Source organism: Ictalurus punctatus, chromosome 10, assembly GCF_001660625.3.
Source record: "Ictalurus punctatus breed USDA103 chromosome 10, Coco_2.0, whole genome shotgun sequence".
In the NCBI taxonomy this organism is placed as follows: Eukaryota; Metazoa; Chordata; class Actinopteri; order Siluriformes; family Ictaluridae; genus Ictalurus; species Ictalurus punctatus.
In genome coordinates, this window is record NC_030425.2 from 5564416 (window position 1) to 5586028 (window position 21613).

Genomic DNA, 21613 nt, shown 5'->3' on the forward strand with positions numbered 1-21613 from the left:
CGGAGTTAATTTAACAGGCTTTTAAACAGGCAGGAAAGTGAATGTTTGGGCTATGTAATTGACACATGCTTGGATAATAAGAAAACGATGACAGGTCTTGGTTGTAAACATCAGTGGGAGCGGTAGCTCGCTGGTTACGTCATTGGACGTCTGATCAGAAGGTTGTGAGTTCACATATCAGCACCCCCAAGCTATCACTGCTGGGCCCTTGAGCAAGGCCCTTAACCCTTTTGTGACGTCTGTCTATGGGGCGGCTGTGGGTCAGGTGGTAGAGCGGGTTGTCCACTAAGCGTAGGGTTGGTGGTTCGGTTCCCGGCCCAAGTGACTCCACATGCCGAAGCGTCCTTGAGCAAGACACTGAACCCCAAGTTGCTCCCGATGGCAAGTTAGCGCCTTGCATGGCAGCTCTGCTACCATTGGTGTGTGTGTGAATGGGTGACTGAGACACAGTGTAAAGTGCTTTGGATAAAAGCGCTATATAAGTGAAGACCATTTACCTGACTGTGATGTTTTTGAGGAAGGCCCTTAACCCTCAACTACTCAGTTGTATAAATGAGATGGCTGTAAATCGCTCTGGATAAGGGCGTCTGCCAAATAATGTAAAATGTTGTCTTTTTGTCTCAGTTAAACGCTTTGTTCAGATGTAAACTGTTCAAATTACTCAGAAGGAAGTTTTTTAAACCTCCAATGTTCTCTGTCTTTAGTCTTGGATCATTTTCCTCAATCAACAAATGACCAAGTAGAATCATTCTTGTCTCGTTTGTTTAACTGGGTTCTCGTTGTCTACGTTTAGGACTTGTGTGAAAATCTGATGATGTTTTAAGTCACATTTATGCAGATATATAGAAAACTCTAACGGGTTCACAAACTTTCAAGCAGCACTGTACTAATAACTGAACTGAGTGTCTCAGTAGAGGTGTGTGTGTGTGTGTGTGTGAGCAAGAGTACAGGCCTGATCATTTTGTGTGCTTTCACCATCGTGCTTCAAGCTGCTTCCGGAATCTTCTGGGGTCAACTCACAAACGTATAGACGGACGTTTGTGCATCGGAGATGAAACATATTGATGAATCTTTAAGATCGCAACTTGAGAGCCTGACCTTTCTATCTCTCTATTGATCCAGTCCATCAGCGAAGAAGTTCTGTTTTCATGGATTATTCCGTCTTAAACTATGTGCCCCCGTTCTTAGCCCATATCACCAATAGACAAAAACCTGCTCTGACTGACACAGCATACAGTCCAAAAAGAAAGTGCATGTTTGTGTATGAGATTCAATTAGTGCGCTGTGGGAGAAGCAGGGCTTTGGCCGTCAAAATGAAGGCACCTTGCTGGGGTCTGAGGTTATGCTGAGCAGATGGGCTGTTGCTGAAGATGCTCGTCTCTTGATGGATTATATGCACACCTGCTGGACATCACTCAGCATGTTCCCACCATTAAGGACAGCATGCTAACACACTCGTCTTCAGACCACAGCTACACATCATACGCACAACACTGAACTGCACCTCTGACAACCATAAAGCGTTATAAAAATGACCGTATTTATGGCCAGACCATAAACAGATTATTTAATAAGAGAGCAAGATTATTGGTTTGATGTAAATCTTCTATATAAGGCAGGTTTTCTCTTTCATGTACTGTCATACCTCCCTCTCCATCTCTCCTTCTGTCGAGCCACACATGATTTTATGGAGATGTCAGTGATCCTGATCCTTTCTGCTCTCCGGACCCGTCTGATCCATCCGGGTGCCCTACCTCTGGATGGAGCTCTCATCAAGTGGAGGCTACAGCCTGGAGATTGCTGAGGACGGTACCGCTTGAAGTACCATGAAATGGTTTTGGACGTCAATTCCACATGGACGTTCTCGCTGTGGTTGCTGCGATGGCCTTGGGACTGCAATTCCCGCATACAGTCCTGCACTAGTGAACAGTGGACTAGTTCAACAAACAGACTTCACGTTAAAACCATAATAAACTTTCTTTTACTTTCACACTATCCGTCGTTACCCAGATGCGGACGGGTTCCCTTCTGAGTCTGCTTCCTCTCAAGGTTTCCTCCTCATATCATCTTAAGGAGTTTTTCCTCACCACCGTCGCCACCGGCTCGCTCAATAGGGATAAATTCACACACTTAAAATCCGTATCCTGTGTTTATATGTTTCTGTAAAGCTGCTTTGAAACAATGTCCGTTGTTAAAAGCGCTACACAAATCAAATTGAATTGAATTGATTTAAATTCCATCCATTTCCCATACCGCTTATCCAGCACAGGGAAGCTGTGGGGGCAGGGAGCACACTGGATGGGGCGCCAACCCATCGCAGGGCACAATCACACACCCATTCGCACACTACGGAGAATTTGGAAATGCCAGTCAGCCCACAACGCATGTCGACTAGTGGGCGGAAACCGGCGGATGATCAAACTGGGAAGAAAATGGGTCACGATTTTCCTTTTCTATTAAGTAGGATTTCTATTACCTCCGAGTGCCCCTAGGTGTACATGTACCCTGATTTAAGAAACTCAGATGCTGATGACTGAAACCCTTCACGCACATCCTGCCAGATTACGCAGCAAGAACAGACAGTGAGTTCGCTAAATGAATGGCATCCCATAATAACATTCCTAATGCAAGCATGACAGTACAGCTCTGCAAGTTTTATAATCTGAACTTAATAAAATATGTCACATGATAAAGGGCAGACGAAACGAAAATGTCATCAGGAAGCCCCTGATAATAACACGCATTAATGCCGGATCTATATGAATATTGATCGAAGATGCTTTCATTATACTAAATGATATTCGCTGTCCAGGACATCAGCTTTAATCAGGGCGATATCGATCTTGGACACCAGACTTGGCAGGAAGGCGGAAGAGGAAGCTTGTTGCTGGCCAGTCATTTCTTACGAAGCGTAATGAAAGTGTGGCTGTTGGGATTGAAGGTTGAATTCATTTGCGTGAAGGACAACGCTGTGGGGGGAAACTCTTCAAGACTAAATCTTACGGGAACCAATGAGAACAGGGAAAAAATGGACGCTTAATGGACATGAAAAACACAGGTGTTTTGTTTTTTTTAAAACTCTTTATGAATGTCGCTTGGTCTAATCGTTTAGGATTTACTCACATGGCACAGAAGAGTTTTTCATACGGATGATTTTAGATTCTAACGAACCTGCGGTACATTTCAAGGCAGCTGGCTAATCAATTTTTCCCGGATATCCGATTACGAGCGGAGGCAGGTGTGAACAGATTTGGCACAAGCACAGGAAAATATTTTCGTTATTCCAAATGAGCGTTCTGATCTCAGTTTCAGGATTCCAAGCTTAAAGGGTATGTGAGGATGCTTCTACGAACACAGACTTCCTGTCACTATTACATTCTTATTAAATGAAACTATTAGTAAATATTCATGCTTGTTAAGCTAGAAAACCCTTTCATCACTCTCTCCCAACACCATCTAGACTCACCAGTAGTCTATCTAGTCTGTCAGTCTAATCTCGTTCTGTTCATTTAAATACAATGCTGTGTAGCTTCAGTGTGGAACAGCACCGGCACGCCAGAAATTCACTGTGTAATTAGCAGGCAGAGAGCATCCTGTCTCTCTCTCTCTCTCTCTCTCTCTCACTCTCTCTCTCTCTCTCTTGGCCCCTGATCAAGTCTACACGCTCGGATCACTTTCAGAGACATTTCAAATAATCCTCTGCAGCGTATTAAAGGACCACGCACCTGCTTGGTCATAATGTTCCAAGGTCATCTCCAGCCTGTGCTTTTAAGCGCGCACGCGTGTTTTTAACACGCTGGCCCTGTGTGTTTTAAAAATTCTTCCATGGGTCTTTATAGATCGTTTTGCGAGACTGAAGTTAATGTGACTCAAGTGACTCAGTTGCTTTGCAGTGTTTGTCTCTCAGCCATCCACCCACACACATATATATACACACACACACACACACACACACATACACTACTAGCACATCATAGTTAGTCAGAACAATAATGTATGATTGAAATGTCGGGGTGCAAAGAGAGATAGACAGAGCGAGGGGTGGGGAAGGAAAGGTGATGAGGGGAGGAGAAAGAGAGGAAATTGACAGAGCATGAGAGAGAGAGAGAGAGAGAGAGAGAGAGAGAGAGAGAGAGAGGAGGGGCAAAGTAGGAGACAGTGACAGGGGAAAGTACAGGAACTAGACAGGAACAACCATCACTACAGTTGTTTCAGTGGATCCACAGATTTCTTCCCGTATTTAAAAGCTGGTCTAATTTTCCTATCTTTAATCTTTAAGTTTTGTCCAGTTCAGTACTGATCAATAGTTTTGAACAGGCATACTCGCACCAGTTGAATTGAATCTCTTTACAGACATAATGTTCAGATGTTTTCTAAAAACCTTCCAGACGTACAAGACCTGACCAACCGGGAATGAATCCAGCCAGGAGCGTCCAGCTAATCCCGATCCTCTACCTTCAGTGCATCTATGGTAACATCCTTTTTTTTTCTCTCACGCTTCTCCTCGCTTTAATCAGCATGTGGTTACCAAAAAAAAACAAAAAAAACAAGACATGTGCAGAATTCTATCCTGAGACTGAACATGAGATCTTTACTGGTAAAGAAAATGATCGACTTTATTTTTTAATGTACTTTTAAAATGCATATATAAGCTGCTAGAGAAAGCCTTTTTAGAGTGATGTGATTTTTGGTTTCCTAAAGAACGCTTGGATCTTTGTTTCCACAGGGAGAGGGGTTTTTTTTCACCCCCTCCATACATTATATCCAAGCATCTTTGTGGAGAATAATTACTCCATTTATTGCTGTAACAACTAACAAAATGAATCATGGACTGAAAAGAAAGAAAAAAAAAAAAAAAAAAAAAAGGGTGATTCTTTTTACACTCCTTTTCTGGTATCTACATGTCTGAGTGCAGATGTTGTTCATTTGTAGAATGAACAATACTCATCCTATAATACTTTATAAATAACACATTAAAACCACGGGTTATTATATACACTGTGGAAGGAGTTACTGTGATCTGGTAAAAAAAAAAAAAAAAAAGCTAGATGCTGATCAGCTCACTGCTAAAGATTGCTACGCACTGCTACAAGACTTCTCAACTAGACAGTGAAGACTGAAGAGCTTATTTATCTTCTTACCCAGTAATAACACAGTAATATTCCACGCTGAAGAGCTCTTCGGCAACCTGGTGAACCGGAATAGAAAAACCGCATTAGTACGCTGGTCTTTAATACGCGCACATGCCGGAGCTGTAAAACGTAGAGCTTCTGTCAGTGAGACACGTTCTTCCCTCTGGAATGACTGTACTGTATGTATACTGTATATGCACGTCTGTTTGTTTCTCTCTCGCCGTTCCAGTGTGCACACCCGCCCCGGCTCGTGGCCATGCAGAGGAGCGACTGCTTCAGGTCTTATTCCGCCGCTATAACAAGCTCTCGCGTCCTGTCGAGAACATCTCGGATGTGGTGCTGGTCCACTTCGGCCTTTCCATCGCACAACTCATCGATGTAGTGAGTTTCAACTCTGGCTGGAATTTAAACCTGTACATATCGGTGTGTTCGAACGCCAGGTTTAAAAGAACCTGTACGCATTCATCTCCTCACTTCATGACCCTCCATTCGAACGAATCCCACGTGAAAGAGAAAAGAAAACGTGTTCGTTCCGGATTGTGCCGTTTTTTATTAACATTTTATTTATTTTTAAAAAAAAAATTAAACAGTATATTCCTTATGGCAGGATGAAAAGAATCAAATGATGACCACCAATGTTTGGGTGAAACAGGTATGTTTTGATCAATTGGAGCATATAATTGAAAATTAATGAGATTTTTAATTGAAACTGGGCTCCCGTTACCTCACTCTCAGCTATCCTGTCATGCCTGCTGATTCAGAACATTGACGAGAGTGTATGTGCCCTGACAGGAATGGAGCGATTACAAGCTGCGCTGGAACCCTGAGGAGTTTGAGAATGTCACCTCCATCAGAATCCCCTCCGAGCTCATCTGGAGGCCTGATATTGTGCTCTACAACAAGTGGGTGCTTCAGTGGACTTGTGCCAAATCCTGACATTCACAATACTCTTACTACATCAGCACATCAGTACACGATATTACATATACTCATATTACTGAATTGTATTATTATTATTATTATTGAATTTTGGGCGCGCACGGTGGATTAGCGGTTAGCACGTTCGCCTCACACCTCCAGGGTCGGGGGTTCGATTCCCACCGTGGTCCTGTGTGTGTGGAGTTTGCATGTTCTCCCCGTGCTGAAGGGGTTTCCTCGGGGTACTCCGGTTTCCTCCAACAGTCCAAAGACATGCACGGTAGACTGACTGGCGTGTCCAAAGTGTCTGTAGTGTAGTGACTGGCACTCAATCCAGGGTGTACCCCGCCTTGTGCAAGATGCTCCCTGGGATAGACTCCAGGTTCCCCGTGACCCTGAAGGAAGGATAAGCGGTATAGAAGATGGATGCATGAATGGATTATTGTATATATATATATATATATATATATATATATATATATGGAACATTCCTGAAATATAAACATGCTCCTCCACATTTCACCATTGTCCTTCTCCAGAATGGCAGCTGGAGGAATTTTGCTAACGTTCTTAAGTTACTCAGTAGTTAGACAGAACTGAGATACAAGCGAGAATGTAAAGTAGATACTGAAGACCATAAACTCGATGAGGTGCTGCAAAAACAAGCATTAAAACTCCATATGGTCCCTGTTTCAAAGCCAGGAAGTACCTAGGGAACAGCACAATTCCGACTCGCTGATTTCCCTATATCCGAATTAAACTGGTGGCGTCAGGTGCAAAACCTGTTCAGACTCTGGCGCTGGTACAAGATGAACAAAATGTCATGAGTATCACTTGATTTCCCACGAAGGTAATTCCATGCTGACCCAGTGATGACCCATTAATGAAATGTACTTATTTACACAATTAAATATAAGATTATAAGATGAATCCAAAGTTATAGAAAATGTATTAGATAGAGGAAGATGTCTGTGTGTATGCCGGACAAAATGAATAAATCTGGAATTGTAAAAAAAAAAAAAAAAAGAGAGAAATAAAGAAAAAAAAGAACAAAGAAGATATCTTAGCAGGTGAAATGGTCACCTGAAATAGGCTCGTTCTGTGTATTTAACCCTTCATCTCTAGAACGAAGCAAAATGATCTGCTAATAGAATCAGAAAACGGCGAGCCAAATCATCTAAAAACCGAATAAAGTCGAAATAATCTTATAATAATCTCATAATACTAAATATTTGATAAAAATATGAACATTCAAGATATTTTCACTTGCCAAGAGTCGACAAATGAATGTTCGGTGACTGCTAAATCCTGGTCAGTGTCGTAGTAGAACCCGGTAACACTGGGTGCAAGGTGGGTTCATTCACCATGGATGGGAGTCCAGTCCATTGCAGGGCACCAAGTACACACACACACGCACGCACACACACACACACAGTGTAGAAAATACCTTTGCATCTTGTAAATTTTTTGAAAAGGGTGTAGGTATTTTGAAAAAATGGTTCTTCTTGGAATCCTCTCTGATTTGGAAGCACTATGGTAGTTTTCTACATAGATCCTCTAAAGAAGCTCTAACCTCTAAGAGGAGTTCCAGAAATCACTCACCCCCCCCCCCCCCCCCCCAGAATGTACGCATCGAAACAGTATCGTAGCTCCTAACCCGAAACGATTGTTTAATTCAATTCAATTTTATCTGTATAGCGCTTTTTACAATAGACATTGTCTCAAAGCAGCTTTACAGAAATATCAACACGGTATACAGATATTAAAGGTGCAAATTTATCCCGACTGAGTGAGCCACTGAGTGGCGACGGTGGCGAGGAAAAACTCCCTAAGATGTTTTAAGAGGAAGAAACCTTGAGAGGAACCCGACTCAGAAGGGAACCCGTCCTCATCTGGGTAACAACAGATAGTGTGAAAAAGTTCATGCTTATGCTTATGTTTATGCTTTTATCTATTTGCTAGCGCCGATGGAGATTTCGCCGTGACTCACCTGACCAAAGCCCAGGTGTTCCATGACGGCCGAGTCAAATGGAAGCCTCCTGCCATATACAAGAGCTCCTGCAATATTGACGTCACGTTCTTCCCTTTCGATCAGCAGAACTGTAAGATGAAGTTTGGGTCATGGACGTACGACCGAGCTAAGATCGACTTGGTCAGCATGGACAGCAACGTGGACCAAATGGACTACTGGGAGAGTGGTGAGTGGGTCATCATCGACGCTGTGGGAAAGTACAACAGCAAGAAATACGAGTGCTGCACAGAAATCTACCCAGACATCACGTACTACTTCATCATCCGCCGGCTCCCTCTGTTCTACACCATCAACCTGATCATCCCATGCCTGCTGATCTCGTGCTTGACCGTGCTCGTGTTCTACCTGCCCTCGGAGTGTGCCGAGAAGATCACGCTGTGCATATCCGTGCTCCTCTCACTCACCGTCTTTCTCCTGCTCATCACAGAAATCATCCCTTCCACCTCGCTGGTCATCCCACTCATCGGTGAGTACCTGCTCTTCACCATGATCTTTGTCACGCTTTCCATCATCATCACGGTGTTCGTGCTGAACGTGCACCACCGCTCATCGCGCACACATCGAATGCCTCATTGGGTCCGCCAGCTCTTTCTCCACCTGGTACCGCGGTACCTTTTCATGAAACGCCCGCCCGCTGCTGGAAAGAGGAACTGCCGCAAGCTCATTGAAATGATGCACAGACCAATGGCACTGCAGTCCATCCAGCAGAGTAACCCCACCTTCACCATGCCCCATGATCCGGGCATGGTCTCTGCTGCCTCATCATGTGCAATACAGCGAGAAGCAGCATCCAAATCTCCTCTTTTCTGCAGCTCCCCCAGCAGCCAGTACTCCATCCTTCAAGAGGAGCCCACACAGAGGAACCTCACATGCGCTCAAGTGAACCCTTCGTCTGCCTCGAGCCCTTCCCCGTCTCCAGACGCACCCCTCGGGCCTCTGCTTCAAACGTTAGCTCTCAGTGAGGTTTGTGAATTTCAGTGCCACAGCGCTGAGAGTGTATTCGTGGATAGCGCAGAGGGTACGCGCGAGACGGAAACTCTCTGGCACTGTCATAAGCATGAGGAGACGAGTATACAGACATTCTTCACTGCAGATAGAGGTGAGAGTACAGGTGCGTGTGTAAGACACAAGGTCCGGAGCACTCAGATCTCAAGCCCCAACTGCAGTAAAGAACCACAGTTGGATGAAACCGACTTCCCAGTGTCGCAGTCACTCCTGCGCGCCCTCGAGGGAGTCCAGTACATCGCCGACCATCTCAGAGCTGAGGATTCAGACTTTTCGGTAGGTTTCAGCGCTCTAACTTCACCTCCTGAATACAGAAGCAGCACCAAAAGCATGTCAGACTGAGTGTACCATTTGCCAGGTAGTACCTTCTTCTTCACTTAGGAAGATCAGTTCTGCTACATCGCCATTTTTACCATTTCATTTTGCATGTTTAGCTTGGTACACCAGGCAATGGTGAGACATAAGAGTCACATACCAACCAGGTTTTAGTTTCTTTGGGCCACTTTTGAGCCGGATTCGTCATAGAAATAAAAAGTCCGAGGTATAACACTACCCTCGTACACCGAAATCAGCCATCCGTTAAAAATGAGAAGACTTGGAGATATGGTGTGAGATATAAACATGATCATTTTCTTTCTTCCTACCAGGTAAGAGAAGACTGGAAGTACGTTGCCATGGTGATTGATAGAATATTTCTCTGGATGTTCGTGCTGGTGTGCATTTTGGGTACAGCAGGACTGTTTCTACCGCCTTGGTTGGCTGGAATGATCTAGAATCCGATATGGAGCTCAGCATCGGACAGGAAACCCGCCAGCGTCCTCGTCCAGATCCACCGTGTTTGACTGTACACCTGCAGTATCACTATATCACATTTGAGAACGTCCGGAGTGGCTAATGTAACCACGAAGCATTTGTTCAAGGTCAGCTTGATATGCTTTCAAGGCATAAAACGCTTTATTCCCGTCTTTTCAACGACAGCCACTTTCTGTCGTAAAAAAAAAAAAAAAAAAAAAAATCTTCTGAAATGTTCCTTCGGTTGTGTATTATCCCGATCAAATCCGTGCTTTAAATCTGTGCCAGTTCTAACCACATGCCTTCATGCCATTTGTTATGTATTAAAGCTTCTGCTACAAAACTGTACTTAATCCATGGAGTACAAATTAAGTTTAACATATTGACAGTACATAGGCAACTTTGTATTTACATTTATTAAAGATTAATATAGATATTCCTGTGCCATATTTGTACTGTTATTGTGGGGTTTCCCCCCCCAGGGAAATGTAAATAAATGATTCAATAGACTGAATTCACTGGGCAGCCATGATCCCCTAGGGCAGTGGTTTTCAAAGTGGGGGACGCAGCCCCCTAGGGGGCCGCCAGGGGGCGCCCAGGGAACCGCAACAATTTGGTGTGAAAAATAAATTCTCACTCTCACACAACCACACATAATCAATTCCTAATGTACTGTAAAGATGTAAGATGTAATTATTAATAATAAAAAAGGGGGATATAATCAGAAGTCTGTATTTTTAATGTGTTTTAAAGACATCTTGCAAAAGGCGGGCCTCGGTCAAATGTTAATGCCTTGCCCTAGATATATATATATTTCAAGAAGATGGTTACATTTTCAATCAAAAACAACAAAGGCTTGAATTTCTTGAATGTCAACAGGAATGTCTTTCCGTGAGAACTCTCCGATACTTACTCAAATATATAAACTGAGATGGTCTCCAGCCAAAGCAAGGGACTGGTAGCTACATCCTGCACGTAAGGAGCGGACCAAGACCAGTACTCAAGTGTCTCCAACACTGTTAAACATCATGACAGGTTGAGAAGTGGTGTTATTCTCTCCAGCGGACACCGCACTAAATATCAATCGTGGGGATGGTGTTAATAAAATATAGGTATTAAAACCGACATTACCATATCTTAGCTTAAAACTCCCAGAAGCTCTGGAGTTGACTATAATACTGCGTATTTATTCATCTGGTAGATCCTGTATCGTTCCTCTAACAAGGCAGATATTTCCTTCCAAGAGGACGTTAAATCCCATTACAATCCACATTTTTAATTGATCATAGTGCCCAGTCTAGATCTGCACGTCAGCAGAGGAGGATTCTGGATCATTTTACCCAAAATAGAGAATATATTTATTCTCCGTATTTGCTAAGATTGTGTATTCGGGTTAATCCTGCTGTAGATAATTAACATGCTAATCGAATAGCAGGATGAGTAAACAGAGGGGCGTGAACGGGACACAGGTTCAAAAATGTTTATTAAAAACATCGCCAGTGATTTCACCTACCGTCTTTCCTCGTACCGATTTCACGAGCGGTGAAAAGGATACACGGACGATATGGAAATATTCTCAAAGTAAAGGTGCGACGTAAGGACACTGTTTTTTCTGTTTAAAGTAAAGAAGAAATTAAACGAACGGTCATTTCGATAGTTTTGTAAAATGTCACAAGAGGTCGTTCTGTTAAATTTCCAAACGAAGCACTGTTTTCGACTTAAACACGAGCTCTATTCACATCGGTACAAAAAAAAGGAGATAGGAACGTGTCAAAACTCGGTCATTTTCTTATGCGTATCTGCTTTCTTCTGAGCTCTCTGGATAGACTGCTCCTGAGCCTTCAGCTGCTGCAGGAGCTTACGAGATGCCGAGAGCTTCTCTTCCACATGACTAATAACTGCAGCATCCCTAGGCGAAAAAAAGTGAGAGAAAGAACAGAGAGAAGGAGAAGAAAAAAAAAACACTTCATGAGAGGAAAAACAAAATAAGAGGGAGGGGGGTTTGGAGCGCAGGGATTGACAGCTCTGCTTACCTTCCATTTCTCCTGCTCAGAGAGTCAGTGAGCCGCCGGATTTCTCTCTCCACCTGGCTCATCCTCTCGGAGGTCTGGAAGAGTTGAACGTTAAGCGAGCGCTTGGTGCTCTTTCCAGCCTGGTACACCTCCGCACCGCTGACGGAACAGGAAGGAGCCGAAGCGGACCGAGCGGAGTCGTCTCCCAGTTTAGAGTTCAGAAAGTCAAACACGTCACGCCGCGTCGACGCGGAAGTCCGCTTCCTCTTCCTTTTCCTTTTGCTCAAGGCGGGACTGTTTTTGGCGACGGCCGCCCGAGTCTTGCGCTGCGTAAACTCGGCGCACTGGTCCAGCGAGCGGCCTTTCGGGAGCACCACGGCCTGCACGGGCTCCACGCGACCCGAAAGCGTTTTCCCCAAACCTGCACAAACGCCGGAATGTCAGCTCGACAAACACTGACGCTGAGAAAAATCAAGAGTCAGACCTCATACGACCTCAGACCTAAATAAAATCCCGCCATGACTACGACTGGAATGATCATGATCGCATAACAGTCAGTCCCGGTCCACTAATTTGATTGGTCGAGCGGCGTTCCAAGAGTGCTCATATTTCCTGTAACCGCACTGTGAGGTTTCACTGCGTGCATCACTCCGCCAGTCTGTGCTCTCCACGTAAAACTCCACTTCACAGTTCGAAAACCTTTAAGACAGCAGGATTAGCGGCGCCTTCAGCGAACGTGCTAAACGATACTTTTCCGGTAGTATAACTTCCGGTTTAAAATATGAAAAGTTCGTCAGATGAAAAGGAAACGGAAGAAGGGATGCCAAATGCACCGGAATCCCCTTTAACGACAACGCACAAATCAACCTGCGCTATAAAGTGAGCGCGGCTTCCTCGGGATCTATTTACGCTGACGGAGCAAAAATAAATAAATAAACGCAACCTTTCGTGGCCGTATTGTGTCCGTAACGTCACTTTACTCCGTATTAATTTCTTGTTCGTAGAAGCGATATCACAATATCTTGCTGGTGTGATATTGCTTAATTAGTGCTTAATGCAATAGCACTTCTCGGTATATCGTGACCTCGGAGAGGATTAAAAGCATTAAATGTTAAATAAACTGCTGGGAAATTTGCTGAAGCAAACTAGTTAAAGAAAAACTCCAGGGTTTTTTTTTAAAAAACCTATTATCCATCTACCGCGTCTGTACCGCAGGCGAGATTACACTAGACGAGAATTCAACACATTTCCCTGAACCAATGGGGGGAAAAAAAGTGTGTGTTTCACATAAATATTTACTCACTACCCCTTCAACTGCCTTTAGTCTTGCTTCAATAAATATTTCCAGAAACATTTAAATCGATAAATACCCGTTATCCCATAGTCTTTCCATAGAGGGGAAAGGGGTCAAAAATCGTGTCTGGAAATTGAACCTCATGTGCTACAGGTCCGGCGGAGGCTGGGGTATTCCCGTTAAAGCGTTCCGATTAGCTTTCACTCGCTTCCCCTGAATTACAAGCCTATTACAAATGAGTGTATAGCAGAACATGAATTGTAAAACTATTCCAGTACAGTGTACATCAGCGACACGCTAGATAGAACATCATTACATAACCACCTGATGTAACCTCCTACGCCATACTGTCAAACGTTAACGATAATAAGATACATCATTTCGGTTCTGATGCCACACAATACCTTTTCCTAACTCGTAGCCCATCTTCAGCATGAGCTTGGACCCGATTCCACGCGTGTGAGCCTCCCAGCCGCAGAACTCCCCGCTGTTTGCCGTGACCGTTCCTTCCTCTTTACCGGAACCGAAAACTGTAGAGAGAGTAAAAACCAGCTGCGTTTTCATCCACGTTAAATCGCAAGCCGCTACAAGGCAAAAGGTGCGCTAAAGGGATGAACCTAAACGCGATCTGAGGGATTACGGCACGGATTCGATGAGGGGGGAAAAACTTTTGAACGTCAAACCTTTGGCGTAGCCTCCGTCGCACTGTTCGAGATCGTCCTCCGAATCCGAAGAGGAAGAGGAGATCTCGTCCTGCCGCAAAGGAGGAATGAGGCAATCGGCCTCCAGGACGGCTTCCTTCAGCAGCGACGAGTCGAACTTCACGGTGTAGAAGCCTCCGTCGATTTCTGGGAACAGGAAAAGGCCATCAGAAATAGAACGTGCTTAGGATTCTGGTCTCACTTAAATTTAAATGTGTACGAATTAGAATCTGCCTATAATCATGATGTATGTATTCTTTCGAGGAATCTTAGAGATGACTCGTGACCGAGGCCACATTCCACTTATTAGAGAGACTAACAACTGCGAATTACCTTTGGGACAGTTTTGAACAGACTACACAAGAATACTTCCACAAAGGAAAAACAAAAACGACTCCGGCATGAAACGAGCGCTTAATATTTTATTTCTCGTGTTAAACAGTGTTCTGCAATACATTACTGCGCATCCGAGGCTCTCAGAAGTCGAGGTGAAGAGCTAAGACATCATACTCGTCTAAATACTACCACGAAAACATGGGCTAAGGAGATATCCTGACCGCAAAGCTGTCGTACGTCTTCGAAACTGACGTCCATCACCGCAATGAGGACATCAGGAGAAGTCGGTGGCAGAACCCTGGTCGGTAGAGAACATTTGCAACTAGCATCCTATTTCACCACTTCCTGAAACACCAGAATAACACGAGAAACGGGACTCGAGTGCATGGTGACGTCCAGGCGGTGGCAGCGTATGGAGCGGCACGCCTCGGCGACGTTCCTCGTGGTGTGGTACGTCATAGTAGGGGCTGGGTGATATGAACTTGGGCAGAATCACTGTATTCAACCACATGGTCCAAACAGAAGAAGCACCTTGCCAGCTCTTTTCTTGACGCTTAAGTGTTCACTAAAGCCTAGTTCACACGACACGATATTAAGTCAGATCTGAAAGTTGCAATCGGCGCTCGCCAATCAGCAGTCGATCGTTATGTGGGAACTACTCCGTGAAGCATCGCCGACGCCAGGAAGTTATCTGGAGCTGTCGTGCGACTCCACTTCCTGTGGTGTGAAAAGTGTCGTCGCTGGCAGTGACCGCAGTGACGAGAGCGTAAGGCCTGGGTGAGGTCACCGGGAGGACGCATCAAGTGGAGAAGCTGTACAGCTTTTTAACACGATCCCTGCTGCCCGCTTGTGCTAACCCATTCTTTCACCCGGTTTCTTTGTCTTTTCCCTTTTGGGGTTTCTTCAGCACAAATCAAAAAAGTGGTGGTTTGGCGGGTTACTGATCGGAAGGTCGGGGGTTCAAGCCCCAGCGCTGCCAAGCTGCCACTGTTGGGCCTTTAACCCTCTCTGCTCCAGGGGGCGCTGTATCATGGCTGACCCTGCGCTCTGACCCCAACTTTCTGACATGCTCGGGTATGCGAAGAAAACAATTTCACTGTACATATATGATCGATAAAGACTCGTTATAATTGAAAAGCTAGTTCAGTCAACCCCCTCAGTTCGGCATCGCATCCTGCATATATCCAGGCTCGTAATGAGGGTCATTGAGAGACTCCAGCCCAAAGGCTATGCCCCACACTGGGCTTCTAGGGGACAGGAATAAACCCCATGGCATCATGCGGTCCATGGTGCTGTGGCCAAGAACTATTAAATGGCAATGGTAATGGCAAACTATTATATATCAAGAACTATTAAATGGCAAGTCCTCATCTTCACTACAGGTGAAGAGCCATGGCGCTGGCCACAGGGTCAGGGTCAGGGTCACTGTGGTTTAAAATACTTTTCTATAATTTTAGGAATAGAACCAGCTAACTTCACAGGATCCCACAGTGCTTTTACCACCATTTGTACCTTTGCTTACATTGGCTCCTGATTTCATTTTAAAGTCAACCCCATCCAGCCCGCCACTCGGACGTAATATTTATCTGATGAACAAATATCTATACTGATTAAAAAGCTCTTCATACAGCGGCCGGCTCTCCGCTCTGCCCGTCTCTCTGGGTTTTCCTACAGCAGGTGAAAAAATCACTTATGTCACGCTCACTTTTGCTTCTATAGCAACCATGTTTGTTTAGTCAATACTAGTAAAAGGTTAGAAATGTTGGCCAAAGCCGACTCAATATTTACGTCAGGACCTCAAAAGTCTACATCCTGGGCTGCCGTGTTTACTCAGAATCTGAAATTGCGTGTTGACCAAGGTGGAAAGTGCTGGCCGAGGTGGACTTGTTAATGCGGAGGTTCTTATCAAAAACACTCACGGAAATATTAGGTAGCGCGAATATAACCCAATAACTTAGTTCCACACCTAACTGCACAGTTATAAGGCGAAAAATAACTCCTCCCAAGCTTCAAGAGAGTCAAGAGTGACACGTGCACCACGTGCATGTACCATAAAACAGCATCAATTCAGGAGGTTACGGTGTATTTAAAGTGCACCTATTACGCTTTTTCAGACATTCCCTTTCACGTAGTGCGTTATCGAGCTGTTTGTGAATGTAAAAAGTCTGCAAAGTTTCATGAATCAAAGCGCACGACAAAGTGTTATCGACTCCCGAAAGAAGGAATCGATTCTGAACAGCTGAAACGAGTCGTTAATGATTCCAGACTTTACTTCCTGTACTAACCTACGTAGGTTTGTAATACAAAGCCCCGCCTCTGGTCTTCATCGGCTGTTCGCTGACAGCGCTAGACCGATCGCAACAGACCGGGACATCTGACCAATCAGAGCAGAGTATGCTCTCCGAAAGGAGGAGTTTAGAATGAATCACTTAAAACGGATCATTTAATGAGTTGTTTGTGACACTGTGGGTGGGGGGGAGGTAATGCGGCAGTTTAAATGATGAGCACATTAAAGTGTTTCTTTTGGATGTAAACCTGACGTGGAAGAAACCAAACTGCTGTGGGAGAGCGAGCTTGACCCCACAGCAATGTAGATCCGTCTGCGGTCACAACCTGCTGAGCGGATAGCGCAAGAACATGTCATCCAACATAAGTACAAACAAGAAGAAAGATGACTGTATGGCAGTGGTATTTATCGTAACCACTACATCAAACATCACTACATGACTTCGCTGGAAGGCACAAAGAGATACCCAGATGTTTCACATCAGCCCTGGTGGTTAAACGGGGTGAAATAGAACTTTCCCATAAACCACTCTATAAAAGCGAGTATTCATGTTTGCGCAAAAAAAAAAAAAAAAAAAAAAAAAGAAGCGTTGATGGTTCTATTTTTGGATGGTACGACCCTTTGAAACAGTTGAAAAATTCTGACAAGATGAATGAGGAGTTGTACCTGTGATTTTGGCAGGATACCAGATGCCATCCTCATGCTTGGCTAAACAGGAGGACCCCTGCTGCATGTTTGTAAGATCTGCTTCGAGAAAGTCCCTCAGCTCTGACACAAGCACCACCTCCCCATGAGAGAACCTGAATGAAGACGAACACACACCATCGCTTTGTGGTGATTGCTCAGCACAGCAGTGACAATAACAGGGAAGTGGGTGTGGCACTGATCCGAGTGGATTAGATACAACAACGTCGCTGGGGTTTTTTCACTAGAGATGCACCGGTGTTATTTTTCAGGCTACGGGCCATCGGCCGAGAGTTTAAAAACATCCGACGGTCAGGGCCGATTATATCCTGTCAATCAAAAGAGGGCGGGAAAACACATCGTATTCGTGCTGTGTGAAGATGATGTCTCTCGTGTGGAATGAGGATAAAACTGCGGTGTGTGATCTCTGTAATCTCTGCACTGATCAAATTTTGCGCCGGACGCTGCAGCAGTGAAGCGGGAGTTTCAGCGTCGAGTCGAAATTACCCCCCCCCCCCCCCTCCCCCCGCGCTGCTCGAGCTGAATTAAAGCTCCAGTACACCGCTGAAAGATTTAAATGAAGACAAGTTGACAAAAAAGTTTATATTGTACAGAAAAATATATTTATCGAGTAGTATATTTCATATCCAGTTAGTATTAATATATAAAAAGTTGATGTTATATATGACCAGTTTGATGTCAGTGATGAAGTAGAAACGCTTCTGTGTGTGGAGAGTGAATGTGAGACTAACGGGAGGATTTTACACTTCAGTCAGTGTTAATATGAATTAATAACATTCAATAAGTTCATAATCTTACTTTAATCTTCAGAACTGAGTTCATGTGTTCATGTTCATTACAGTCATGTGTTAACGTTTATGAGACAGTTACTGTCAAACAACTTGCTGAAATGGAGAGAATAAAGTTTTTATGTGCATTTCTTTCAGAATTGTGGAATTAAATATTATTCATTTAAAATAAGGTATAAAAGGCAGAACTATCGGTTTCAGTTATCGTATCGGCCGATATCGCTCTGAATAATCGGTGCATCTCTAGTTTTTACATCTATGGCATTTGGCAGACGCCTTAATTATCAAGAATGACTTTTAAATACCTCAAAGTCACTCTTGGGCTCAGAACAGTCAGTCAATCAAAAATATCCAAGCGACAACAGTTACAAAATTGATAATGTTAGGGGGGGGGACAAAACAAACAAACAAAAAAAGCTTATAAGGAATCCTTTTTCGGTTTTATTAAAGTATTTAGTACAAGTTGCTCTAAAGTCGGCCACTGACGGACTTGACCTTGTTTTAGTATCTGGTTTGTGGACGTGGGAGGATTTCAACCAGACCTGTTCGCCAAAACCAAACGAACCGTGTACCTTAGGCATGAAAATCTCGCCACCATTTTACGCCGTAAACCCTGAGCTATGGGAACAGGATCCGACTTCATAAACCACCACGTGTCTGTCAATCAGTGCGCTTACATGGACAACGATATTACGATATGAACCCGATTAAGACGATACTCTGATTAAGAGACTAGCATGTAAACAGCGATTATCGATGACCTTAATCCGATTAAAGTCACACTCGAAGTAAACACAGATCGTATTAAGACGTGTGGAGTTTTCCTGTTTTAGTCGCGTTACAGACATGTACACACCTTAATCACACTGTTAACGTCGTGTGGGAGTTTCCACCGCGTTGTGTGACAGGACACGTACACACACGGCAGCGCTCAAACATTTAACGGCAAACAAGAGAGCACGGCTGCGTCCCAAACCGCGTATTTACTTACGAAATACATGTATCTCGGCTACTATATAGATGGTACGTACGCGGTTTGGGACGCAGCCCACGGCTTCAAGCAGTCGTCTGTTTGCACGTACAGCACGACAAATAATTAACCGCACTTGAAGCTTTCGTAAAATTAAAAATGAAACACACGAAACTGTATACGGTTCCATAACGAAGACCAACTGTATGTCGATACGTGAAATTCTGGAGGGACGTCAGACGGCGTGGCGCGGGGACGTAATGACGTGTGACGTTAACCCATCTATGTTCTACAACACGTAAAACATGAGCATGAAAAGAATATTCTAAAAGCGACTCATGTAAACACCTTAATCAGAATATTGTCTTATTCAGAATAAGGTCAATAATTAGATCACCGCTGTCCGTGTAAACGTACTCAGTGTCCGTGTTTTAATGCGTTGTCACATTAAGAGTGTATTCACAACGATGTAATATGAGGTTTATGTCGATGTGTAAACGTCTGATTAATCTCATACGTGTGTATAGGATGCGTTCGGGTGAGTTAATTAACCCGCTAGTAAAGCGCTTCAGTTTACCGCTGTTCATTCACCGTTCATCTTTAGCTCACCCGGCTCAAGCGGCTCAAACCCCGACATTACCGACTTCGACTGGATTATTTCAAACACTGACTGTTCTTTCTAGATTTTTCTTCCTCGAAAACACCGTTAGCGCATTGTTAATATCTTGGGTGTCGTTTTTTTTTTCTCAACAGTATGTTTTAATTAAAATCGGTGCTAGTGCTCACTACGCGTTCGCTGACATTCGCTCCTATGTAAACAAACGCGGGTGTGAACTCGATGGGCGATATCGAGGTCAACAAAAACGTTCGAGGTCACGTCCGTATACCGTACGTCGAGAACATAATTATCATGAAAGGACTAAATAGTATGTCAAAAGTATACACGCCCCTAAGATGCCTTTTACGCATAAAAGGTATATTTTAAAATGCTACTTAGTATGCTAGCGTCTTATCTGAAATACAAACCTGGAGTGTATGGTCACAAGAAGCTTTAGAGCTGACCAATCAGCAGCACCGCTTTACGCTCTCACATAGTACAGGTGCACACTGTAGTGCCTGGCTACTGTATACCGTTCGTCTTTGCCTCTTTCACACTCTCTCTTCCTTTTCCCCCTGCTTTCCAAATGCTTAACTCACTCTTTCTCCCTCTTCTTTTACGCCTTGCTCTGTTCTACTTCCCTTCCTGTCCTTCATATGGTTCTCAAACCAGATAAAACAGAACCAGTTCCATCACTTCCTTCCTATTAAGAGTCCAAAACATTAGATCAACAATTAAAACACAGACACGTCGGAAACACTCAAACACGCTCGGATACCTGCAGCTGTCCATGAAGCGGCACTTGCCTTCCAGAAAGAATTCACAGGGCTTCATGGATTTGTGTGTAGGATGGACGTAGAACACTCTGACTCGAGCCTCTTCGCCATCTGGTTCCTCAGAACACACCACCATCGCGTTATGGTACTCGAGCGTCCCCCAAGAGGTGTAGTAAGGCGCCCGGACTTTAGTGCCACTTATATCTTCTTCCTCATCGTTCTCATTTTCATCGCCATCTGGTTTAGGGCCATGCGCTTCCTCGCTCGCACCCTCGGACAGCTCCGAATAGAAGGCGGTAAACTCATCGTCCAAGCTGACGTCCTTGGGTCTTTCCTGGGTGGTTTCGGCTGGTGCATTCTCTTGCGTCGTGGCGTCCTCGAGTGACGCCAACAGTTGGCTCTTCTTGACAGACACCAGGCTGGACTCGGTGAGCTCGATGAGCTGGACCAGATCCTCTTTGAGCTTGAGCAGGTCTTCCTGATCAGAAGAGCCGAGTCCACAGGTCAGAGCAGCCTCCACCTGCTGAAGCTGAGCGGTGTAGGTCTCAATGGCCTGCTCCAGGCTGCTTTCATCCATGATGGGGAGCTGGAACACACAAGGCATGTGAAATCTACAGAAATATAGGAATGATGGATAAAGTAGTGCCTTCTCAGTATTTAAAAAAAAAAAAAAGCTAACTCTCTAGAAAGAGGGATTCATCTACAGCTTTATGGCTTGAATGAGTGGAAAATATGGCTTGGGTTAAAGATTTCTGTCTAGTTTTACCAATTCGAAAATGTCTTAGAGCTTTAATATTTCCATTACTACAGACACAGCCCGTATGGTTATATGATAAGGTGTAAGCAACTGAAATCATATCAAAGTAGTGAACGTATGCTAGCTAGCTAGCTAGCTAATAACAAAACATTTACCTAAACCGAATGGGCTCGGTAGCATATGGCTATTTACCTGCTAACAAACCCACAGGTCTCTTAACCGGTCTTCATTCAAATAAAAGCATTCTGAATCATCTCGGCATGACGGAGCATGTGTACAGTCTTACACGGAGTAGTTAAAGTGATTTATTCCATGCGAGTATTGTCTGTTTTGGTGCCTTTTTACTTTCAACTGCTCAAATCCGCCATTCCATGCTAGCACCTCTATGGAGAGTAGGGGGAGAGTCGACTCTTTTAGGTGAACGTTCAGAGCCGACTCGCATAAGTGATGCGCAGACAGAGCAAACGTTAATTCAGGGATGATTTCTGTATTTATTAGAAGGTAGGTGAA

General features: G+C 44.3%; 2 protein-coding genes across 3 annotated transcripts; one reads left to right on the forward strand and one right to left on the reverse strand.

Moving 5' to 3' along the window:
- Positions 1 to 4085: 4085 nt before the first annotated feature.
- On the forward strand, positions 4086 to 10589 carry chrna4b (cholinergic receptor, nicotinic, alpha 4b). The gene is made up of 6 exons (XM_017477686.3): positions 4086 to 4471; positions 5362 to 5513; positions 5740 to 5784; positions 5925 to 6034; positions 8013 to 9363; positions 9735 to 10589. The coding sequence occupies exons 1-6, from the start codon at positions 4414 to 4416 to the stop codon at positions 9858 to 9860; spliced, it is 1842 nt and encodes a 613-aa protein (XP_017333175.1). The 5' UTR covers positions 4086 to 4413; the 3' UTR covers positions 9861 to 10589.
- A 754-nt stretch (positions 10590 to 11343) lies between these two features.
- On the reverse strand, positions 11344 to 21549 carry zgpat (zinc finger, CCCH-type with G patch domain). 2 transcript variants are annotated; one of them, XM_017477704.3, is made up of 7 exons: positions 21259 to 21549; positions 20349 to 20932; positions 17176 to 17309; positions 13869 to 14033; positions 13590 to 13715; positions 11913 to 12312; positions 11344 to 11788 (listed from the first exon to the last, which is right to left on the reverse strand). In XM_017477704.3, the coding sequence occupies exons 2-7, from the start codon at positions 20921 to 20923 to the stop codon at positions 11650 to 11652; spliced, it is 1539 nt and encodes a 512-aa protein (XP_017333193.1). In that variant the 5' UTR covers positions 20924 to 20932; positions 21259 to 21549; the 3' UTR covers positions 11344 to 11649. The 2 variants fall into 2 exon arrangements, with proteins under 2 accessions (XP_017333193.1, XP_017333192.1); XM_017477703.3 differs by having other exon boundaries at positions 21296 to 21546.
- Between the last annotated feature and the right edge of the window lie 64 nt (positions 21550 to 21613).